This window comes from Neomonachus schauinslandi, chromosome 16, assembly GCF_002201575.2.
Source record: "Neomonachus schauinslandi chromosome 16, ASM220157v2, whole genome shotgun sequence".
NCBI lineage: Eukaryota > Metazoa > Chordata > Mammalia > Carnivora > Phocidae > Neomonachus > Neomonachus schauinslandi.
Window position 1 is genome coordinate 12591829 of NC_058418.1, and position 23169 is coordinate 12614997.

Here is a 23169-nt window from a genome sequence, read left to right on the forward strand (position 1 = left end):
CGCCCGCCGCGCCGCCGCCGCCGCCGCCCGCCGCCTCGAGGAGGCGCTCCTTGTCGCGGGCCCAGCTCTCGGCCTCTTCCAGCTCCTGCAGCAGCGCCCACAGGCTCCGCGAGGCCTCCAGCTCCGCGCGCCGCTGCGCCGCCTGCTCCTGCAGCTCCGCCAGACAGCCGTGCACGTGGTTCACGCGGTTGCAGATGACCTGCGGGTCGCAGGGCTGGTAGCCTGGGCCAGGAGAAGGGGAGGATCCCGGGTTGGGCACGGACCAGGGGGCGCCCGAGAGCGAGGTGCAGGCTACCTGCCCGGTCCTTGGTGCCAGGCTGCGCGTCCCCTCCTCCGGGCAGCCTTCCCTGATACGCTGTCTGGAGCAGGCAGCTTTCTCTGGCTCCCCCAGGCTTCTCTGCTTCCCCCATCCCAGCCCTGAGCCCTCAGCCTGTGCACCACTCCCCCCATCCCGGCGCTAACCCCACTGGACTGGGAGCCCCATGAGGGCTGGGCCTGGGGCTGTCTCCGTCACACTGGGTCCCCACCATTGCCCAGCAGTGGGTGGAGCCCAGAGCAGTAGCTAATTAAAATGGTGACTTATTACTGATTGAATGTTGGGTAGAAACTGAGATTCAGAGAATCCTAGACTCTCTATGTTTTAGGGTAAATTGTGTTTCCTTCAGGACTGGACCAAATGAAACATCTCTATTCTTTTTTTTTTTAATCTCTATTCTTTTTATTTTTATTTTATTTTAAGTAATCTCTACACCCAACGTGGGGCTCGAACTTAGAGTTCGCAACTCTTGATCTCTGGGTTCAAGATCAAGAGTTGCGAACTCTACCCCTGAGCCAGCTAGGCAGTGGGAAATGTCTCTATTCTTTTTTTTTTTTTTTTAAAGATCTTATTTATTTATTTGCCAGAGAGAGAGCGAGAGCAGGAACACAAGCAGGGGGAGTGGGAGAGGGAGAAGCAGACTTCCCGCGGAGCAGGGAGCCCGATGTGGGACTCGATCCCAGGACCCTGGGATCATGACCTGAGCCGAAGGCAGACGCTTAACGACTGAGCCACCCAGGCGCCCAAATGTCTCTATTCTTAAGCAATTTTCTGGGTTCCCCCTCTCGTCCTCTGTTACCTTATCTCTTAACTCCAGGGATGACCTGAACTCCCTTTTTTCTTCAAATAGTTCATTTGCCTTCCTCCTAGACTTCTGGTTTGTGACGAGAGAATTGTGAAATTAACTTAATGGCTCAGCATTTCTTTAATCGAATAGAATAGAACGAATAGAAAATATCAGGATGCAACACACGGGGCAAGAGGAGGTATTGTTTCATAAAACCTTTGTGCCTGTATGTGCATGCGTGCGTGTGAACTCTGGGTCAGGAGGTAAACGTATTTCTTACTGGGTCAAAACCCTGTGAGAGACGCTGCCCTAGATGGAATGCGCCATTTCTGGAATTCTGGACATTCGCTGAAACTGACCCAAATACCACGGCATCCAACTGAATAATCAACAGCAACAGGCATCCGTGTATCCAGACCTGACTCTGGCACAGTGTCGCTTCATCCTCACAACCACCCTGTGGGGCAGTATCGTTACTAGCCCCATCTTACAGATGAAGAAACTGAGGTTGGGGGAAGGAAGCCACTTGCCCAGGATCAGCTAAGAAGTGGCAGACCGGGAGGCCCAACCTTCGGACCCCGTATCAGGCAGCATGGCCTCCCATCACCATGACAACACAGACCCCACACCAGCCTCTTTGCCGTTTGTGTGGTGCCTGCTGGCTGCCACCTGGCGCCAAGATCTCGCAAAGAGCAGAGGGAGGCTCCTGGGGCAAACATCCAAAAGGGGAAGGAGAGGGTCCCAACAGCGTCTCCTGGGGTAGGGATGTGGGCGAGGGGCTGAACCAGGGTGGCCATGTCCCGATGGGGCTTGGAAGAAGACTTCCCCATTGGACTCAGCCCATGAGGGTGAGAACCGCCCCTCCGCACCAGCCTGCAAGCCAGACAGTCCCTGCCTTTTCTACCGATGTTTCAAGATTCCCAAGGGCTGGGTGCCTGGGTGGCTCAGACGGTTGGGCGTCTGCCTTCGGCTCAGGTCATGATCCCGGGGTCCTGGGATCGAGTCCCGCATCGGGCTCCCTGCTCCTTGGGAGCCTGCTTCTCCCTCTGCTTCTCTCTCTCTCTCTCTCTCTCTGTCTCTCATGAATAAAAAAAAAAAAACTTTTAAAAAAAAAAAAAAAAAAAAAAAGATTCCCAAGGGCTGAGGTTCCAGACACAGGAGTGAGAAAGGCCAGCCTGGAACCCTCTTAGCTCTACAGCTCTGGGCCTTCCTTTCCTTTCCTTTCCTTTCTTTTTTTTTTTTTTTTAAAGATTTTATTTATTTATTCATAAGAGACAGAGAGAGAGAGAGGCAGAGGGAGAAGCAGACTCCCCGCTGAGCAGGGATCCTGATGTGGGACTCGATACCAGGACCCTGGGACCATGACCTGAGCCGAAGGCAGACGCTTAACCATCTGAGCCACCCAGGTGCCCGTTAATAATTTATTTTTAATTTTTTTTTTTAGTAGGCTCCATTCCCAATGTGGGGCTTGAACTCGCGACCCTGAGATTTAGAGTTGCATGCTCTACCCACTGAGCCAGCCAGGGGCCCCCTTTCCTTTTCTTTTGCAAGAAAGCAAAAAGCAGCCTTGGCAGCATTGGCGACTAGCATACAGTTTCTCAGGACACCAGCTTCAGACAAGGCCACTCTGCGACCACGAGGGAGTGGGATGGAAACAAGGCCCTTCCATGATCATGTCAGAGCGCACACAGAATAGAGGTCACTGTGCAAGCCACAGAAACCGCCAGCCATCCCCCTCACCCAGCTCAGGTGAATGACCACTACCATTTCCTGTTCCTCCCACGGCCTGGATACAAACGATTAAGATGAGCAACCACCTAGTTACTCCTGCCTCCTGACAGTGTGCAACCCGCAGCAACACACACTGCACAAATCATGCCCAAATCCCCTAACGCCAGCCCACATCCTATAACAAGCCCGTCCTGACACCCTCCTACTGAGAGGCCCCAGGGTTTCCCAGGGTGTGTGCAACGAGCTGACAAACCCAACTGGATTTGACCACAGGGGGATTCCTTCTGGTCTGTGACTGGAGGGTATCGGCATCAATACAATGAGAACCTTATCAGAGCCAGTCTTGGTCTTGCCTATCAGCATCCACGCCCCTGCTGCTGGTAATGGCTTCCCACCCTCCTCTTCCTTGGTTCATGTCTTTGGAAAGAGCTTGACCCTACGCTTGGCCCCGGGGTGGCCATGTCACATAGATGTGGCCAGTTAGCTCACTGGAGAGCCGGGGGTTACAATGCTTGGCTGAGCAGAGGGGAGGGAACCCACAGTGGGCTAATGAAAGCTTTCCTTGAACTTTTTGTCAGAAATATTGGAGGAGAGGGGCTTGTCTCCTGCTGGGTCTAAGTTGCTAGGATGTAAACACAGGGCTGAATGACCCCAGATTTATACCACAACAGGAGGGACGGCCCAACAGTGACACAAACACAGAGACTACAGTCAGAGAAACGGAGTCTTAAAAGCATCATGGGACAATCCCTGGATCCAGCCATGCCTGAAGCTGAACTTGCCCCTCTCTGGACATTTTAGTGACTCCCCTTTTCTCCTTAAGCTAACTGATACTTCTTTCATTTGCTGCCGAACAGGCCCTGACTATATATTACCTTACACAGTCTTTTTATGGTATTCATTGACATTTGGCTGTGAAGGGCTTAGCATAAGACAAGTGCTCGATAGGGGCGCCTGGGTGGCTCAGTCACTAAGCCCCTGCCTTCTGCTCAGGTCATGATCCCAGGGTTCTGGGATTGAGCCCTGCATCAGGCTCCCTGCTCCACGGGGAGCCTGCTTCTCCCTCTCCCACTCCCCCTGCTTGTGTTCCCTCTCTCGCTGTGTCTATCTCTGTCAAATAAATAAATAAAAATCTTAAAAATATATATATAAGTGCTCGATAAAAATGACTGCAGAATCTCAAAGCAGGAAGAAGTCATGTGGTCTAACCTCCACTCCAAGCAATAATTTCCCCCATGATATCCCCAATGGAGTGTGATCCTATTTTGTGCTTGGATCCCTCCAAAGACAGGGAGCTCACTGCTTCATACTCTCTCTTAGGAGTTTCTATGAGCACCAGCCCTGACAGTCTCCACCCAACCCCCAAGCCCAAACTCACCCTGCAGCTGAGAGAAACGCAGGGCAGCAGCGTTGAGAGCCTCCACCCGCTCACTCTGGGCCGCGATGTCCCCCTCCAGCAGTCCATGCTTCTGCAACAGGTCCTCGGCCTCCACCAGGTGCTGCCCGCACTCGCGGGACAGCAGCTGAGCCTACCAGAGGGGGCAGCACTGAGCACATGCTTGGCATTGGCCCTCAGGCCAGCCCCACCCCGCACTGTCCTGGATTACTCTTCTGCTCCTCCAAACCATCTCTTGAACTCTGATCTCTGTCTCAATCTCCTTGTCCCTGTCAACATCTCTCTCTCTCTCCATCCCTCTCCAGCTCCCTTATAACACTTTCAGTGTCGACAGCCCTCCCTTGCTGTCCCGGCCCACCATGCCCACCCTCCCGCCCGGGGCCGGCCCCACCTGCATCTCCTCCATCCAGTCCACCATGTACACCATCTCCTGGAAGACCTTCTGCAGGGCCAGGTTCTGCTCGAGCCGCGTCCGCCGGGCCCCCACCAGCCCGGTCAGCAGGGCCCACTGGCGCAGGACGCTGTCACGCTGGGCGGCCACACGCCGGGCATCATGGTAACCTTCGGCTGCCAGTGCCTGGGCCAGCTCGGCCACGCCCTGCACCCGCTCCTCGTAGGCCGCAATGTCAGCCTCGATGGCCTCGTGCTTCTTCATGGCGGCCTCCACTGCCGGCAGCTCATACCCGAAGTTGTCCTGGGGCAGGGCAGGGCAGGCCAGGCCACAGACGCTCACCCATGTTGCCCCAGCCGTCCATCTGTTACCCTGCCCCTGCCCCCACCATCCCCAGTTACCCTGGAGTCCAGCCCCATCTTCCTCTGTTACCCTGGAGACCAGCCCCACACTTCTCCATCACATCTGTAGCCTGAAACTCGTCACTCAGGAAACAGTCCCCATCCTACCATTGCCCTAGAGACTGGGGACCAGGCCTACCCTACCCTGTTACTTAGGAGACTGATTCTATCCTCCCGAGTTACCCTGGACACCAGATACAACCTCCTCTGTCACTTAGAGTCTAATTAAATACTCTCCCTATTTCTGAAGAGACTAATTCCGTCCTCTCTAGTTACCCTGGAGACCAACCTCACTCTCCTGTTACCTTGGAGATCAGGCCCATTCCCCTCCCCCACCGCTCACTTAGGAGACCAGTTCTCCCTTCCCACCGTCATTTGCCACCTGGGAGACTAATCTGACACTTTTCTGTCGCTTAGGAGATCGAGTTTCCCTCTCTGGTCCCAGGGCCAGCAGCCCTGCCCTCCCTCCATCTCCCCCAGAGCCAAGCCCTGCACGCGGTACCTGGGAGACCAGGCGCTGGTTCTCATTCAGCCAGCTCTCCCTCATGGCCACCTTGTGGTCAAACCTCTGGGCCAGTAGTTCCAGCTTCTCTTGCCGGATCAGCTCAGCCCGCAGAGCAGCCTCCCGTTCGTGCTCTGCCTTTTCCAGCTGGCCCCAGGCCTAGGGAGACAGGAGGCAGCTGTCAGACCCCAACAACGTCCCACATTTTAATGGCCCTGGCTTCTCTGTCTGAGGTGACTCCTAGCATTTACAGCACCTTTGTGTAAACTGGAAAAAAAAGAAAATTGCTCCTTCATGGCACTTCCCTGATGGAAAACCGTCAGGATGAATATCCAGTCCATGATGTCTACAATGTAGATGGCTCCCTTGAGCAGTGCACAACCTACACACCCGCACAGAGTAACCTCGCCTCTCCCCAACATTCTCAACCTCACCTTGTCGATATCCCAGATGCCACAGCCCTCCCGAGGCACAAAGAGGCGACGATTACAGGCACGCAGTTTGCTCTGGATGCTGAAGAGCAGCACCTCCAGGTTCCCCTTCTCCTGAAACCTGAAGGGGCTGGAGCTCAGGAACCCTGCCTCCACACCTCCACTTGCCGCCCTCCCTCCTGAGCTGGGCCTCACTTGACTGGCTTCTCCAGGGTGCAATAGGCCGTGAAAGCCTGAAGCTGCTGCTGCACCCCACTCAGTGAGTTGGCAAACTTCTGGTTGCTGATGAGGCCCACGGTGCGGTGGATCCAGGCCAGCAGCTCGGCTGCCAGCTCCTCGTAGCGCTCAATGATCTTCCCCACCTCCAACACCTGGTCCAGGACCTGAGCCGGCAAAGGAAGCTGGGGTCAGCCTTGTCCCAGATGTACCTCCAGGTGGTTCCCAAGCTCCCCCCACCCCATCCCTCGCCTCCCCAAACCTTCCCGATCCTCTTCCCCTCCACAGCCAGAGCCTTCATCTTGGAGAAATAGTGGTAGAAAGAGACCACATAGGTGATGATGGACTTCTCATCTGGAGCCTCCATGTTCACATCTGGGGAGAAAGGAGAGTGGGGGAGCATGACGGTGAGCATTCTGACAGGGATTGGGCAGAGGGAGAGAGAACCCACTCGTACTAGCTGTGTGACCTCAGGCAAGATAACTAACCTCTCTGTTCCTTAATTTTTGTATCTGCCAAATGGGGATTGGCCTCATGGGATTAAATAGTACCTGACACATGCAAACCACCATAGAGAAATGACCATAATTATTTCACACCATTCTGCCTTCCACCTCAGGGCCTTTGCACATGCTGTTTTCACTATGTAGGACAATGTTCCCTCTTCTGTGGGCCTAACTCCCACACATCCTTCAGGGCTCAACTCAACTTACATTGCCTCAGATAAGCCTCCCTGTTCAGCCTGTTAGTCTTCCTCATGGATCTTATCATTGCCTCCTGGGACTTACAATTTGCAATTAAATACTCATTTATGCAATCATGTCCTTAGCTTGAGTTTAAGCTCCATGAAGACAAAGGCTATGCCTGTCTTTTTTTTTTTTTTAAGATGTATTTATTTATCCGAGAGACAGAGAGAGAGAGAGCACGTGTGCAAGTGAATGTGAGTGGGGGGAGGAGCAGAGGGAGAGGGAGAGAAAATCCTCAAGCAAACCCCCCGCTGATCGCAGAGCCCTAGGTGGGCCTTGATCCCATGACCCTGAGATCATGACCTGAGCTGAAATCAAGAGTTGGACCCTCAACTGACTGAGCCACCCAGGCGCCCCCATGCCTGTCTTTTTTCACCACCGTCTCAGCATACAGTAGGAACTCAATAAATATGAAGTGTATAAATAACGTGAGGTTGGAGGCTGAGGACATGGACTTTGTAGGCAGCATGTGCTTAAATCCCTGTTCAACCACTTACTCACTGTATATCCTTAGGAAATAGACCTAACTTCTCTGAGCCTCAGTTTCCCCAGTGTAACAGGAAGGATAATCACAGTACCTGCCACCTGGGAGACCTGTAAGTATTAGAAAGAATAGCTTGGCACAGAGGACAAACTCAACGAATCCCGATTATTATTTTGATTTGCCCACTGAGTGCACAATATTATACTTGGCCTTTACTCTTCACTAACTCATGAAACCGACAGCCACTAAACACCTACTATGTGCCAGGCACTGAGCAAGAATACAGCTAACACGAGTCCCGTTTGCTGGTTTGCAGTGTGAAGCTGGGCAAGTGACTCCACATCTCTGAGCCTTAGTTTCTATCACTTTAAAACAGGATGGATAAGTTCTATCCAACAGGTCAGTGTGAGGATGAAGGGGAGAAGTTTCCATAAAATTCCCAGCCCTGTGCTGGGCACAGAGTAGATGACCAGAGAAAAGGAACAGCTGTTATTCCAGAGATTGGGGGATTGGTGTTGGCAGGATCACGGATTAGGAGTGAGGCTGAAGTCAGGGCATGGGGATGGGGATCATGTTGGGGGTGGGCTTGGCTTTGGGGCTGAGACCAGAGTTAGGGAGGGAGAGGGGGTTGGGCTTGGGGGGAGCTGACTCAGGATGGGGTTGGGGAGAGGAGGGCGTTCAGTTGGAGACAGGAAGGGGGATGAGGCTGGGGTTGGTGATGGAGATGCCAAAGGAAGGGACAGGAAGACGGGGAGGAGGAGGGATTGGAGATGAGGAAGGGGAGGGGCTGGGAGGGAGCTGGGACTTGGAAGGCCTTGGGTTTGGGATGGTGTTGCAGCAGGATGGAGTGGAGTTTCGGGTGGCATTGGGGTCAGAAGTCCCCCCAAGAGGAAGTCCGGCTGGGGCTGTGCAGGGCTCACCCTCAGGGTCTAGCAGACGTGTCAGCCCCAGGTGCTGCTCAGCCGTGCGGAAGGCTCTCTGCAGGTTGTAGTTGGCGTTGGACTTGGTGAGTTTGCTGAAGTCCACGAGATCGGGCCTGGGCAGGGGCACAGAGCGGGCAGGCAGCAGGTAGGCTCCCGGGCCAGTGGGCAAGGGGGCAGAAGGACGTCCTTGTCGGAGCCCCACCCACGGCGAGGGGCAGGAGGGGCGCCACCTGGCCCAGGGAGAGCTGTGTGTGCTGGTACGTGTCCGTGCATTTATCTGTGGCTGTGAGAATGGCGTGAGGGCACGTGCGTGACTGAGTTCACTACGCATCTGTGTCTACTTGGGGGTGTTTCTAAGCAATATCACGCAGCCAGCCCACAGGGCCCACACCCTCACTTGGCCACTTCCTGGCTTTCACGCTATTTTGTCTCTGTGCCTCGGTTTTCTCCTCTGTAAAATGGGGATAATACTAGCATCCACCTCACGGGCTCGCTGAATATTAAGTGACTTACTGGAAAGCACTGAGAACAATGCCGCGTATACAGGAAGCACTCAGTAAATGTTGCCATTGGGTAGAGCTGGTGGGTTTCTAGCTGTGGGGGTGGGGCTGGGTCTCCCCATGTGTATGAGTGTGTAGGTGTGACAGGCAAGGCTTGTGACTGAACACGTGTCTACAGCAGAAAAGGCTGGGTTCCGCTCCCACCACACCAGAGCAAGTCCTTCCCAGGCTCTGGGCCTCAATTTCCCTAATCTGCCATGTGTACAATCACGATGTGGGTGCACTTTGTCTGGATGCCCACCCCTCGGGCAATTCAGCGCCAGGCGTAGGGGTGTGAAAGGTGGGTGTGCAGGGAGGCAGAAGGGGGGCTCTGGGGCTCGCCTCGAGGAAGGACTTGCTAATGAGGGGGAGGCGGCCGTGCACACACCAGAGAGGACAGTCCATGGGGAAGTGAGCTCTCCATCCTGGGGGCACTGAAGCAGCAAACACAGGCTGTGTGTGCGCATGAGCGTGAGTGTGTATACACATCCACGTAAGGGCACGTGTGTACAGAGTACGTGGCCTGGACAGGGTTCTGTAGGGGTGTGTGCCTTGTGTAAGTGTGAAGGGCGTGCGTGTGAAGGGATGGGTCCTCAAGTCATCTACATGCACACGTGTGCAGGCGTGTACCCACGGGACGCAGGGTAGGGGGCGGGGCGGGGCGGGGCGGGGCCAGGCTCCCCCAGGCCGGTGGTACCTGTGCCGGTGAATGAGCGCATTGAAGGCCAAGCCATCCCGCCAGCTGGTGGTGAAATTCTGGATGTTTACCTCAGGGTAACTGGCAGCATGGAAGGGAGAGACAGAGGCAGAGATGGAGACAGTCAGGAGGAAAAAGAGGAAGGGAGGAAGAGAGAGAGAGATAGACAGAGATGGATGGATGGGTGGGTGGATAGATAATAGATAGATAGATAGATGGATCAATTGAGGCAGGGAGATGGAAAGAGAGAGAGATGGAGAGAAAACAAGATACAGACAGAGATGGGGAAAGAAAGGAGGGAGGGGAGGAGATAGGAGGGGAGAGCGAAGAGGGAGGGAGGATAGAAAACAAGGAAAAGCAGACATGGAGGTAAACACAAGACACCAGGAAAGACAGCATTGCAAGACAGGCAGCCAGTTCCAGAAGGCTGAGCGTCAGAGAAAGCCCGGTCTCCATCCATGCCTCCCCTGCCTCCCAGGGGCAGCTCTCCAGAGGGCACCGAGGTCCAGGCCACACCCCTCCCGCAGGGTAAAGCGCTGGGGGTCCTGGGGACTTCCCAGCAGAGCCTGCACAGCTCCTTTCTCAGTCCCACTGAAGGTACCCAGAAGCCTGAACTTCTCCCTGGGACCGCCTGAGCCCCAGGGTGGGCCCTCTTAGGCTAAGGGGTGGCTGCTTTCAGGGTGGGAGGGTGGCCAGAGCTCAGGAATAGGACTGGGATGTCCACACAGGTGCACGTGAGGCCTCTCGAGGTGCAGGGACGGAGGGGACAGTCCACTACTCTACAAGACTGCTCTGACGAGCCCGAGTTCTAAATTTGAACCCGGCCTTCCAGATTGTTACACGGGTTTATTTGTCAAGGTCAGAAGAGTGGATGCATTTTATTTATCAGTTCATTAACTTCAGATGTAACTTTGGACACTGAGGACTTGGGCGGCCCCTTGCAGTCCTGTCCCAGAAGGAACTCTCCAGATTAGGTTAGGGCCCCGCCGGCCTGGTCGGGGCACCGGGTAGGGGGTGTGCTTACCCGGCTGTCTTCATCTGACACCACAAAAGCAGTGCATCCTTGGCTGAGCGGGTCTCTCTGTTGTCCTCAGTCTCGATTTTGATCACTTGAATCTGTGAGGATACCAAACATGGCTGCTGGGACCCGGAAGGCTTGAGCCTGGGAGATACCGGCGTCCCCCATTGCCAGGGAGAGTGGTAGGTGACAAAGGAGATGGGAGAGGCAGCTTCAGGCTGGGGCTGGGGGTTCAAGAGCGTGAGAGTGGGATCTGGAGTGGGCCGGGACATCTACAATTGGGGGAGGCAGTTGTGGACTAGGGTCTCAGTTTCCAGGGAAGCCTCCACACTTTGGCGTCTGGCCCACCTCCTTGATCCAAGCCACCATCATTTCTGGCCTGGGCTAGTGCAGTCACGTGCATGCTGGTCTCCCTGCTCCTGCCCCCACAGTCTGTTCTCACAGCAGAGAGGGACCCTGTGAGCACCCGGAACAGATCGCATGCCTCCCTCCCATCCTCGAGACCCTCGGTGGGTCCATCTCACTCATGGCAAAAGTAAACTTCCCCTTGTTATGTCTCTGACCTCATCTTCAACAGCCTACTCTGCTCCAGAGACCTGCTGTCCTCTTCATTAATCACCAGTGCCCTCCCACCTCAGGGCCTTTGCACTGCCTGTTCATTCCCTCAGGGGCCCACATGGCTCCACCCCAACTTGAGGTCTTGATTCATTTGTCACCTCTCAGTGAGGCCTTCGACAACCACTTGATTTTTTTTTTTAAGATTTTAGCCCAATGTGGGGCTCAATTCCAGGACCCTGGGATCATGACCAGAGCCGAAGGCAGATGCTTAACCGACTGAGCCACCCAGGCGTCCCTATGTCTATCCTCTTGATAAAACTCTCTCATTTCTCCCCATCTCAAACAGAATAAAATCAAAACTGCTAATCGCAGATCACCTAGGCCCTGTCAACCCTTCTGACCTCATCTCCTCCCTGGTTCCCCCTTGCCTCCCATTCTCCAGCCACACTGGCCTTTCTATACCTTCGACATTCCAGCTCCTTCCCACCTTAGTCAGGGCCTTTGCAGATGCTGTGTCTCTGGCCTGGAATTCTTTCTCCCTTCATCTTCATGTCATGCAGCCATCAGCTTCTCAGAGAGCACTTCTCTGACCACCGAGTCTAAAATCTCAACACTATCAACCTGATATTTTGTATTTTTTATGCTTTATCATAATCTATTCTTTTCTGCATAGCTCTTACCTAGAGCTGATCCTTTCCTCATCCATCTCTTGTCTATGTATTTAAGGGTTTGTTTACTGTCTGTCTCCCCCACCACAGTGTAAAGCTCCATAGAGGCAGAAAATTTGTCGATTTTGTTTCTGAACTGGAGCAAAAATGCCTGGATTTGAATTGCAGCTCCACTCCCCAGCTGTGTGACCTTGAACATATTACTTTGCCTCTCTGGGCTTCACTTTCCTTATGGTAAAATGTAATGAATGGTATCTAATTTATGGGGTTGTTGGGCTATTAAATGCCAAGTGCTTAGAACAGTGCCTGGAACAGAGTAAAAAATATGTAAATGATCATAGTGATGGTGGTGATAATTATTATTATTTTTATCTTAATTTTCACCCCCACCACTGGGATTAGGTTTCCTGGATCCTATTGGGAAAATGTTTGGAATGAATGAATAAGTGGGGGAGTGAGCGTGGGATGCCCTCCTAAGGCCACACGTTGGGGGGCGGGCCGGGCAGGGGTCACCTGGGGATCACCTGGAAGCGCAGGATGATGGTCCACACTAGCCCCAAAGTCAGCCGGTGGTTCCCGTCCACAATGTCATGCGAGCCCACGTTTTCCAGGTGCACGCGCTGCTCCTTCAGGAACTGCAGCGCCTTGTCCACGTTTTCCAGCGAGTGGATCCTCATGCGACCGCGCGTGGGCCTTGGCTAGGGTGGCAGGGGCGTTGGGGGGTGGCCTGGCCGAGAACACTGTGCCCTCGGCCTCACCCCTTCCAAAGAAGACCGGCCCCCATAGCCACGCCCCCTGGATGTCCACGCCCAGGCCACGCCCCTTCGGTCTTTTCAAAGACCAAGGACCCAATCCTTTTTTTTTTTTTCCAGGCGCCCAGGACCCAGTCCTTTTAAAGAAGCCTGCCCCTTCCCGTAACGAGACCCTTTTAAGAGCCCGTTCCCTTCTTGGCTTATTCTAGTTCCCGTCTCCACCCATTTTACTGAAGCTCCGCCTCCAACCTGATAGCCACACCTCTTATCTAGAGGCCTCAGCAACCTCGCCAATAACCCTACTCCCCGTCCTTTCCGCTGGATGTCTGCTCCAGGCCACCTTGGTCTGGCCACTAGATCCATGGCCACACCCCTCACTGCCTCCCTTTCAGGCCCTTGCGGAGAGCCACGCCCATTCCCTCAGGTCTCCCCGCGTTTATAGCACTAGTTTGTTTCTTTTTTTTTCTTTTTCTTTTTTTTAAAGATTTTATTTATTTATTAGACAGAGAGAGAGCACGAGCAGAGGGAGCGGCAGAGGGAGAGGGAGAAGCAGGCTCCCCGTGGAGCAAGGAACCCGATGCGGGACTCAATCCCAGGACCCTGGGATCATGACCTGAGCCGAAGGCAGACGCTTAACCGACTGAGCCACCCAGGCGCCCCAGCACTAGTTTGTTTCTGTGCTATAGCCATGCCACCCACGATTTCTGAGCTCCTTTAATAAATCTCTAACTCCCATCAGAATCACCTTTGCCATGAAGCCTCATCCAAGCCCAGAAATACAACTGCAAGCCATACCACAAGCCAAACTCACACCAGCGTTCTGTCTGGTGCCCCAGATTTCCATGACCTACGCCTCCCCTTCCGATGACAAATGCACCCTCACCCATCGACCCCCTGCAATAGCATCCTGCCCCTATTTTATAGCCCTCCGCCTTGCTACCGCACTACCCAGGCCAGCCCCCTCTAAAAAAGCCCCTTCCTTCTCCAATAGCCCCACCACTTCCAACAGAGCTCCTCCCCACCCCAAGCCCAGAGTCCGCAGGAACCGCGGCCCTCACCTTCCACAGAACCCCGCTTCCGTTCCCAGCCACGCCCCCAGGCTCACCCAAGCCCCACCTCTGTGCCATAGCCCTACCCACCTGAATAAAGGGCCGCTAACTCGCCGGGCCCTTCTAGGACGTTCCACACACCCATAAGCCGGACCCTATGATAACCCAGCCCGGGATCCCAGGGCCGCCGCCTTCCCCCAGGCCCTCAGGTCCCCTCACCAGCTGCTCCCCAGACAGCACTTCCAGGAGCCGTGTGAGCACAAAGCCGTCGCGGAGGTCGGCGTAGAGGTCCACGATGTGACAGCCGACGCGGGCGAGATGCGAGTTCACCCACTTGGTGAAGGTCTTCTTCTGCACGGCCTCGCGCTCATCTGAAAGACAGGCTCTGAGGATACCCCGCATCCCCAATACCTCCCCCTTGCAGCTTCTCCCCAGCCCTCCACTCCTGGCCCAGATCCTGTTTCCGCCCAGCTCTGCAACAATCAGGGCTTTGCACAAACCCTTCGCTGCCCACCTGGAGACAGGTCCTTTAAAGCTTTCCTGAGATATCACTTCCCACAAGAAGCCTTCCCCGGGTCTCATCCCAGTTGACCCTGTTGATTCAATCAATATTTGAGCACCTACTGTGTGCCCCGCACTGTTCTAAGGCACTGAGGACAGACAGAGGCCTTCCCTCCCAGAGCTCAGTTTAGTGGGGGCACAGATAATACACTAGGGAGCTATGGAAGGTTAAGGAGGGGGTGGGGCAGAATGAGAGTTGTGTTTCAGGACCACCTCTGGCCCGAGTGGAGAGTGGGGAGGGTAGGTCAGAGAAGGCAAGAATGGCAGCTCAGGGTGGAGACTGGGGAAGCGACTCTGGAGAGAGATGACAAGCAGACCAGGACAGAAGCTGGGAATGGGAGAAGGGGACATACTGGAGAGTTAATCACAGATGAAAAAAATAAGACTTAGCACTGGCGAGGTGTGGGGGATGAAAAGGAAGGGATATGCTAGGAGGAATGCCCCCTGAGGACAGGAACCATGTCATACACACACCCGAACCCCTCCACCCCCACCCTGTGGTAGTTGTACTGCCAGCTGGACCCCGAGTTTCCCACATCCCTGGGGCCCAGAGTAGGCACGTGACTGCCAACAGGTGGGGGCGGAAGATTATGTGCAACTGCTCAACGGCTGTCTCACTGACAAAGACATTGCTCGGGAACCTCTCCTACTAGCTTTTCTTTTTTTTTAAAGTAGGCTCGGCGAAGGGGTGCCTGGGTGGCTCAGTTGGTTAAGTAGGCTCCGTGACCAAAGCCCAACGCAGGGCTCAAACTCACCACCCTAAGATCAACACCTGAGCTGAGATCAAGTGTGGGACGCTTAACCAACTGAGCCACCCAGGCGCCTGTCCTTTTTTTTTTTTTAAATAACAGCTTTAGTATGAGCTATAATTCACACACTATAAAATTCACCCTTTTAAAGTGTAAATTCAGTGATTTTTGGTATTTTCCCAAGGGTGGTACAACCCGCATCACCATCTAGTATCAGAACATTTTCATCCCTCCAAGAAAAAACCCTGTGCCCATGAGCAGTCACTCCCCATTCCCCCTTCTCCAAGCCCTAGGAAACTATGAATCTATTTTCTGTCTCTATGGATTTACCTATTCTGCATATTTCATATCAGTGGAATGATACAATATATGACTTTTCGGTGTCTGACTTCTGTCGTTTAGCATCATGTCTTCAAGGTTCATCCATGTTGTGGCATGTGTCTGTACTTTCTTTCTTTTTTATGGCTAAATAATATCCATTCTGTGGATATCCTGCATTTTACTCATCTATTCACCAGCGGTTGGACATTGGGGTTGTTTCCACTTTGTGGCTATTATGAATAATGTGGCTATGAACATTCGGGTACATACGTCTTTGTGTGGACACATGTTTCCAGTTATCTTGAGTATATACCTGGGAGTGAAATGGTTGGGTTCTATGTTAACTCTATGACTAAACTTTTTAAAAAATATTTATTTATTTATGAGAGAGAGAGAGAGAGCTTGCACACAAGCAGGGGAGGGGGAGAGGGAGAGAGAATCCCAGGTAGCCTTCCCGCTCAGTGCAGAGCCCCAAGTGGGGCTCGATCTCACGACCCTGAGATGGTGACCTGAGCCGAAATCGAGAGTCAGACACTCAACCGACTGAGCCACCCAGGCACCCCTCCGATTAACCTTTTGAGAAACTGCCAGACTGTTTTCCAAAGTGGCTGCACCATTTTACATTCCCACCAGCACTGTACAAGGGTCCCAGTGTCCCCACATCCTCACCACTCCTTGCTATTCCCCATTTGATCACAGCCATTCTAGGGATATGAAGTGGTCTCTCAATGTGGTTCTGATTTGCATTTCCCTGGTGACTAATGATGGTGAGCATCTTCTTATGTTTACTGGCCATTGGTGTATTTTCCCTGGAGAGATGTCTATGCAAATCCCTTGTCCGTTTTTAAATTGGGTGAGTCTTTTTTTTTTTTAAGGTTCTACTTATTTATTTGAGAAAGAGAGAGAACACAAGCCAGGGAGGAGCAGAGGGAGAGGGCCAAGCAGACTCCCTATTGAGTGTGGAACCAGACTTGGCGCTCCATCTCATGACCCCGAGATCATGACCTGAACTGAAATCAAGAGTTGAACGCTTAACCGACTGAGCCACCCAGGTGCCCCATAATATTATTTTTGTTATTAAGTAAACTCTACCCCCAACGTGGGGCTCAAACTCATGACCCCAAGATCAAGAGTCTCATGCTGCACCAACTGAGCCAGCTAGGCGCCCCTCTTTTGTAATATTAAATATTGCACTTGATTCTGGCAGTGAAAATATATATAAATTGCTAGAAAATAGCCACTGACTGACCTGTATTTTTTTTTTTTTACTTTAAACAAGATCTTGAATGTTTACTTCTAATTTAAAAGTAAATATGCAGAAATTAATAGTAAATCCATATGAAATACCTTGTTTGTTTAAATGTGCATTTTGGGGGTACCTGGTGGCTCAGTCAGTTAAGCGTCTGCCTTCAGCTTGGGTCATGATCCCAGGGTCCTGAGATCGAGCCACGCATCGGGCTCCCTGCTCAGCAGGGAGACGGCTTCTCCCTCTCCCTCTGTCCCTCCCCCCTACTTGTGCGCACGCTCGCTCACTCGCGCTCTCTCTAATAAATAAATAAAATCTTTTTTAAAAATGTGCGTTTTGTGTTGTGTGGAGAGGATGAGGACCCATGTGAACACCTGATCATCAATCACACACCAGGAAGTGGTAATGGAATAGACATTGAATTGAGTATTTGGTTATTTTGCCTTCCAATGGCGGGTGCCCGAGCCAAACATCAGATTTTGGCCAACGCTGAAGCCAAAGTGGGACTTCTGTGCACTCCTCAGTGTGGTGCCAGAATGAGGACAATTGCATTCAGTCCTGCTTCTATTGATAACACGCTGTTTGACTTCAAGTGGACATTTTTCCTCTTTGGGCTCCATTTTCCCATTTGCAAAATGAGGGGTTTGGACTAAATCAATGGATTCTTATCAATGGAACTTATGCTTGGAAGACAGGGATCCATGAGAATATTTTTTTATTTCATAATTTCATTTTGATGATACCCAAAGGAAATGAATAGAAACACCTCCAGGGCCATCCGGATGGTGACATCATAAAGCACGATGCCATGAGATTTTGGTTTTTGTGACTACAATCTTGTTAGCATGGAATTGGGGTCCAGAACTGAAATGCCCACAGGGGCCAGGCAGGCTCTGAAACTGAGAAAACGAGGCCCTAGAACAGGGGCAGCAGCCACACAGCCCCTGTGACCGGAGCCTCCTTGGAACGGAGCCCCAGTGTTGTCATATCATTTGATATTCCACAATAAGCCCCAAATCTGGATTGTTTTTAAAAAGATTTTATTTATTTATTTGACAGAGAGACAGATAGCAAGAGAGGAAACACAAGCAGGGGGAGTGGGAGAGGGAGAAGCAGGCTTCCCGCAGAGCAGGGAGCCCGATGCGGGGCTCGATCCCAGGATCCTGGGATCAAGCCCCACATTAAGCTTCCTGCTAGGTGGGGGGCCTGCTTCTCCCTCTCCCTCTGCCTGATCCCCCTGCTCCTTCTCTCTCTCTCTCACTCCCTCTCAAATAAATAAATAAAATCTATTAAAAAAAGAAACAAAACACAGTGGGGGTGTGGCGCCTGGCTGGCTCAGTCACTTAAGCTTCGGACTCGGTTTCCGCTCAGGTCCTGATCTCAGGAGTTGTGAGATCAGCCCTATCCCGGGCTCCATGCTCAGCAGGGAGTCGGCTTAAAGAGTCTCTCCCTGCCCCTCCCCCCACTCGAGGGCATGGGCACTCTCTCTCAAATGAATAAATAAATCTTTTTCTTTTTTTAAGATTTTATTTATTTATTTATTTATTTATTTATTTATTTGACAGAGAAAGCACAAGCAGGGGGCGCAGCAGAGGAAGACAGAGAAGCAGGCTTCCCCCCCGCCCCAGCAGGGAGCCCGATGCGGGGCTCGATCCCAGCACCCTGGGATCATGACCTGAGCCGAAGGCAGTCGCTTCGTAGACTGAGCCACCCACGCGCCCCTAAATAAAGAAATCTTAAAAAAACAAAACAAAACAAAAACCACAGTGGGGGTGAAACCAGATAGGTTCCGGAGTGTCACTTCTGACCTCCGATGACACTGAATGTTTACTGTGCTGGTGAGCGTGTTTGGCTACCAGTAGGGTATCTTCCGTTTGCCCCTGGGGTGTCGCCTCTACTGTACGTGCTCTGGGCACGGGGAGACTGCTCGTGTGGACTGTATGAATGGGCTCCGCAACCCCCAAAGGCCTCAGACTTTCGGTTGGGTTTGGCTAGCAGATTAGAGGAGAAAGGAGGGGGTCCTGGGTGGCTCAGTCGGTTGAGCATCTAACTCTTGATTTCCGCTCAGGTCATGATCTCAGGGTCCTGAGATCGAGCCCCGAGCCCCGCGTTGGGCTCCGGGCTCAACTGAGAGTCTGCGTGAGATTCTCTCTCCCTCTCCCTCTGCTCCTCCCTTTATATGCTCTCTCTCTCTCTCAAATAAATAAATTAAATTTAAAAAAAAAAAAAGGAGAAAGGAAGGGCTGAGAGATTTATTCCCTCCCTGCCTGAACTGAAAGCTTTCATCAGCACCTGTTTCCTCTCTCTACACCCCCAACTTGGGAGGCCTCTGCCCCCTCACCACTGCCTGCCGTGCCCCAGTCCCTGGGGTGTCCGCTGGCCTTGCAGCTTCCCACAACTCCGGCCACACCTCTGCAACTAGTCCCTTCATTAAGCTCTCCTCAGTTTTACTCCCTTGAGGGGAGCCATCGGCTTCCTGCCGCGACTCTAGCTGGCACCCATACCTTTGGGTTTGTCAAGACTCCAACCCAAATGACAACTGTCCTACCTCCGCCACTGTGCTCATAGTAAGTTGTCATTTTTTTTTTAAGATTTTATTTATTTATTTGACAGAGAGAGACACAGCGAGAGAGGGAACACAAGCAGGGGGAGTGGGAGAGGGAGAAGCAGGCTTCCCGCCGAGCAGGGAGCCCGATGCGGGGCTCGATCCCAGGACCCTGGGATCATGACCTGAGCCGAAGGCAGACGCTTAGCGACTGAGCCACCCAGGCGCCCTAGTTGTCATTTTTTTGTGTGACTTTTTATTTTTTTATTTTTTATTTTTTTATTTTTTTTTCTTGTTTATAGTGGTTTTACTTATTGATATTTACCATATTAGGAATTCAAACTAAGAAAAATTTCAAATACAAGTCTACACAAGCACACAGTCGACGAGCTAGTAGAGTGAAGAAGTCATTCCAGCCCCGGAAGACTCCACCATACGCTCAGAAGGGAAGAATAAAAAAGACTAAGGTATTTGAAGTATGAAAAGTTTGACCTTACAGAGTCCCTGAAACTGTCCCAGGGAATCCCCCCCAGGGGTCCCTGGGCCACAGTTTGAGAACTGCTGCCTAGTTTTTCTCATGAAATGGGATTCAAAGCCTGTTGAATTTTAGTTGTCGCTAAAGCCAAGTTCGTATTTGTAGAAAAGTTACCCTACATGAGCATGTTTATGTAATGATGTGTGTAACACTAATTTTTAGCATTTGCCTTATATGGTGGGTGTGAAAATAGACATCTGATGAACAGTTATCAATTAGTACTTTCCAATTTAAGTTTCTAGGTTTTAGCCAAACTGCCCTTGTTACAATTCAGTGAAAGTGTGTTCAGCTGATTGAAATGTCTACTTATCACTTAGTGATTTCTCACATTTTGTTGGCTACTCTGGCCTGTTTTTTTTTTATAAGATTTTATTTATTTATTTGACAGAGAGAGACACAGCGAGAGAGGGAACACAAGCAGGGGGAGTGGGAGAGGGAGAAGCAGATTCCCCGCTGAGCAGGGAGCCTGATGCAGGGCTCCATCCCAGGACCCTAGGATCATGACCCGAGCCGAAGGCAGACACTTAATGACTGAGCCACCCAGGTGCCCCTTTATGTGACTTTTTATTTTTTATTTCTTTTTTTATTTTTTAAAAATATTTTATTTATTTATTTGACAGAGACAGAGATAGCGAGAGCAGGAACACAAGCAGCGGGAGTGGGAGAGGGAGAAGCAGGCTTCCCCTCGAGGAAGGAGCCCGATGTGGGACGCGATCCCAGAACCTTGGGATCATGACCTGAGCCGAAGGCAGACGCTTAACGACTGAGCCACCCAGGTGCCCCTTTATGTGACTTTTTATTTTTTATTAATATTTTATTTATTTATTTGACAGAGACAGAGATAGCGAGAGCAGGAACACAAGCAGCGGGAGTGGGAGAGGGAGAACCAGGCTTCCCCTGGAGGAGGGAACCCGATGTGGGCCTCGATCCCAGAACCCTGGGATCATGACCTGAGCCGAAGGCAGACGCTTAACGACTGATTCACCCACGCGCCCTTTATGTGACTTTTTAAAAAGATTTTATTTACTTATTTGTCAAAGAGAAAGAGAGAAGGAGAGAGAGAGCACAAGCAGGAGGAGCAGCAGGCAGAGGGAGAAGTAGGCTCCCCGCTGAGCAGGGAGCCTGACTCGGGACTTGAACCCAGGATCCTGGGATCATGACCTGGGCCGAAGGCAGACACTTAACCAACTGCACCACCCAGGCATCTTATGAGTTGTCATTTATATATTCTCCGCTGTGGTAATCACTAGTCAGAAGCAAAACACATTTCCTTAGAATAAGACCGCAATGTATTCATATCTTTAATACATGGAGACTTTCATAGAGCTGAGGAATAACTAACTACTCTTTTATCCGTTGTTGGTTAGGGGAAAGGATATAGTAACACTTAGGATGTCAAGGATGTTTGGCTACTGGTCTGAGAAAAGTTAGGGAGCCGGTGGATACCAAGTAGTGGTGGAAACATGGGGACATCATGACCCCCATGCCTGTTGGTGGGAGTTAGAAACTGGGGCAGCCATTTGGGAAGCGATCAGAGTCAAATTAAATTAGGGCATACCCCCATGACACAGCAGTTCTTTCCCTGTGCTTATGTCCCATAAACTTTTCCACGCTGGTTTATAAGGAGGATGAATGAGGATGTCCAATGCAATGCTAGTTGGGGGGTAGGGGGTAGGGGCAGGCTGGGGCTTCGAGACAGCCTCATTGTCCATCACTGGGAAAATCGAATATGGTGAGTTCATACCATAGACTCCATGCAGCAGTTAGGAGCAGTATAGTAGATGCACACAGCGCCACATGGCTGAGCCTTTTCTTTTTTTTTTTTTTTTAGATTTTTATTTTATTTTATTTGAGAGAGAGAGAGAGAGAGAGAGAGGGCACAAGTGGGGAGGGGCAGAGGGAGAAGGAAGAGAGAATCCCAAGCAGACTCCATGCCCAAAGGGGAGCCCGTCCCGGGGCTCCATCCCGCAACCCTGAGATCATGACGTGAGCTGAAATCAAGAGTGAGACGCTTAACCGACTGAGCCCACCAGGGGCACCCACATGGCTGAGTCTTAAGGCATAGTGCTGAATGGGAAAACAATGCAAAAACTGCAATCTTAGGGGCGTCTGGCTGGCTCAGTGGGAAGAGCATGTGACTCTTAATCTCAGCATTATGAGTTCAAACCCCATGTTGGGCCTAGAGCTTACTTAAAAACAAAACCCACCATCTAGAATATGCTTGCATGCACAAACCCATATACACAGAGCTCTCAGATTTATAACAGTGAAATTGCAGTTCAGTAGGGAAAAGAAAGTCTTTTCAATAAATGGAACTGAGTCAACTGGATATCCATGTGGCAAAAAAAAGAACCCTGACCGACGCTTCACATTGTACACAGTAATAAATATAGTAAATATCAGCTGGCTTATAAATCTAAATGTGAAAGGGATAAAGAAGACTTTAGAAGAAAACATTAAAAAATATCTCCATGACCTTGAAGTAGGCGAAGATGTCTTCAGACACCAAGTGTTAGCCACGCAGGAAATAATTATTAATGATCAAATTAGACTACATTTAAGTTAAGAACTACTGTTCATTGGGGTGCCTGGGTGGCTCAGTCAGTTAAGTCTCTGCCTTCAGCTCGGGTCATGATCTCGGGGTCCTGGGATGGAGCCCCATATCGGGTACCCTGCTCAACGGGGAGTCTGCCCTCTCCCTTTGCCCCTCCCCCTGCTCATGCTCTCTCTTTCTCTCTCAAATATACAAATAAAATCTTAAAAAAAAAAAGAAATACTGCTCATCAAGAGGCAACATTAAAAGAACAAGAAGACAAGCCACATGGCGGGAGAAAATATTCACAACACATCTATCTGACAAAGGACTTGTACCCAGGACATATAAGAACTCCTACAAAACAATCAGAAAAAGGCAGGAAAATTAATATGCAAATAGGTAAAGAACTTGACCCGGCACTTCACAGGAAGCTATCCAAATAGTCAATAAACATATGAAAAGGTGCTCTATCTCATTAGTTGTTATTAGTCACCAGGAAAATGTAAATTAAAACCACAATAGAGGGCGCCTGGGTGGCTCAGTCGTTAAGTGTCTGGATCCCGGGGTCCTGGAATCGAGTCCCATGTTGGGCTCCCTGCTTGGCAGGAAGCCTGCTTCTCCCTCTCCCACTCCCCCTGCTTGTGTTCCTGCTCTCGCGATCTCTCTCTGTCAAATAAATAAATAAAATCTTAAGAAAAAAACCCTTTTTTTAAAAATTTTTTTAAATTTATTTTTTATTTTTTTATTAAAGATTTTTTTTTATTTATTTATTTGAGAGAGAGAGTGAGAGAGAGAGAGAGCACAAGAGGGGGGAGCGGGAGAGGGAGAAGCAGACTCCCTGCCAAGCAGGGAGCCCGATGCGGGACTCGATCCCGGGACTCCAGGATCATGACCTGAGCCGAAGGCAGTCGCTCAACCAACCGAGCCACCCAGGCGCCCAAGAAAAAAAACCTTTTAAAACCACAATAGAATGCACACCCATCAGAATGGCTAAAATTAAAAAGACTGACCATACTAAGGGTTGGATGTACAGGAACTGAATCCCTCATACAAATATGAGGGAATATAAAA

The 23169-nt window shown here is 51.3% G+C and overlaps 1 protein-coding gene across 1 annotated transcript in view; it reads right to left on the reverse strand.

The window, feature by feature from the left end:
- Positions 1-23169, reverse strand: part of SPTBN4 (spectrin beta, non-erythrocytic 4) — a 73178-nt gene that overhangs the window by 45227 nt on the left and 4782 nt on the right. The window contains exons 2-13 of the mRNA XM_044911372.1: positions 13825-13976; positions 12329-12502; positions 10585-10676; positions 9561-9641; positions 8322-8437; positions 6434-6546; positions 6151-6338; positions 5959-6076; positions 5525-5683; positions 4622-4924; positions 4213-4363; positions 8-222 (exon numbers count right to left, since the gene is read on the reverse strand). Of these exons, the coding sequence (XP_044767307.1) occupies positions 8-222; positions 4213-4363; positions 4622-4924; positions 5525-5683; positions 5959-6076; positions 6151-6338; positions 6434-6546; positions 8322-8437; positions 9561-9641; positions 10585-10676; positions 12329-12502; positions 13825-13976 (1862 nt within the window). The remainder of the gene's footprint in view (positions 1-7; positions 223-4212; positions 4364-4621; positions 4925-5524; positions 5684-5958; positions 6077-6150; positions 6339-6433; positions 6547-8321; positions 8438-9560; positions 9642-10584; positions 10677-12328; positions 12503-13824; positions 13977-23169) is intronic.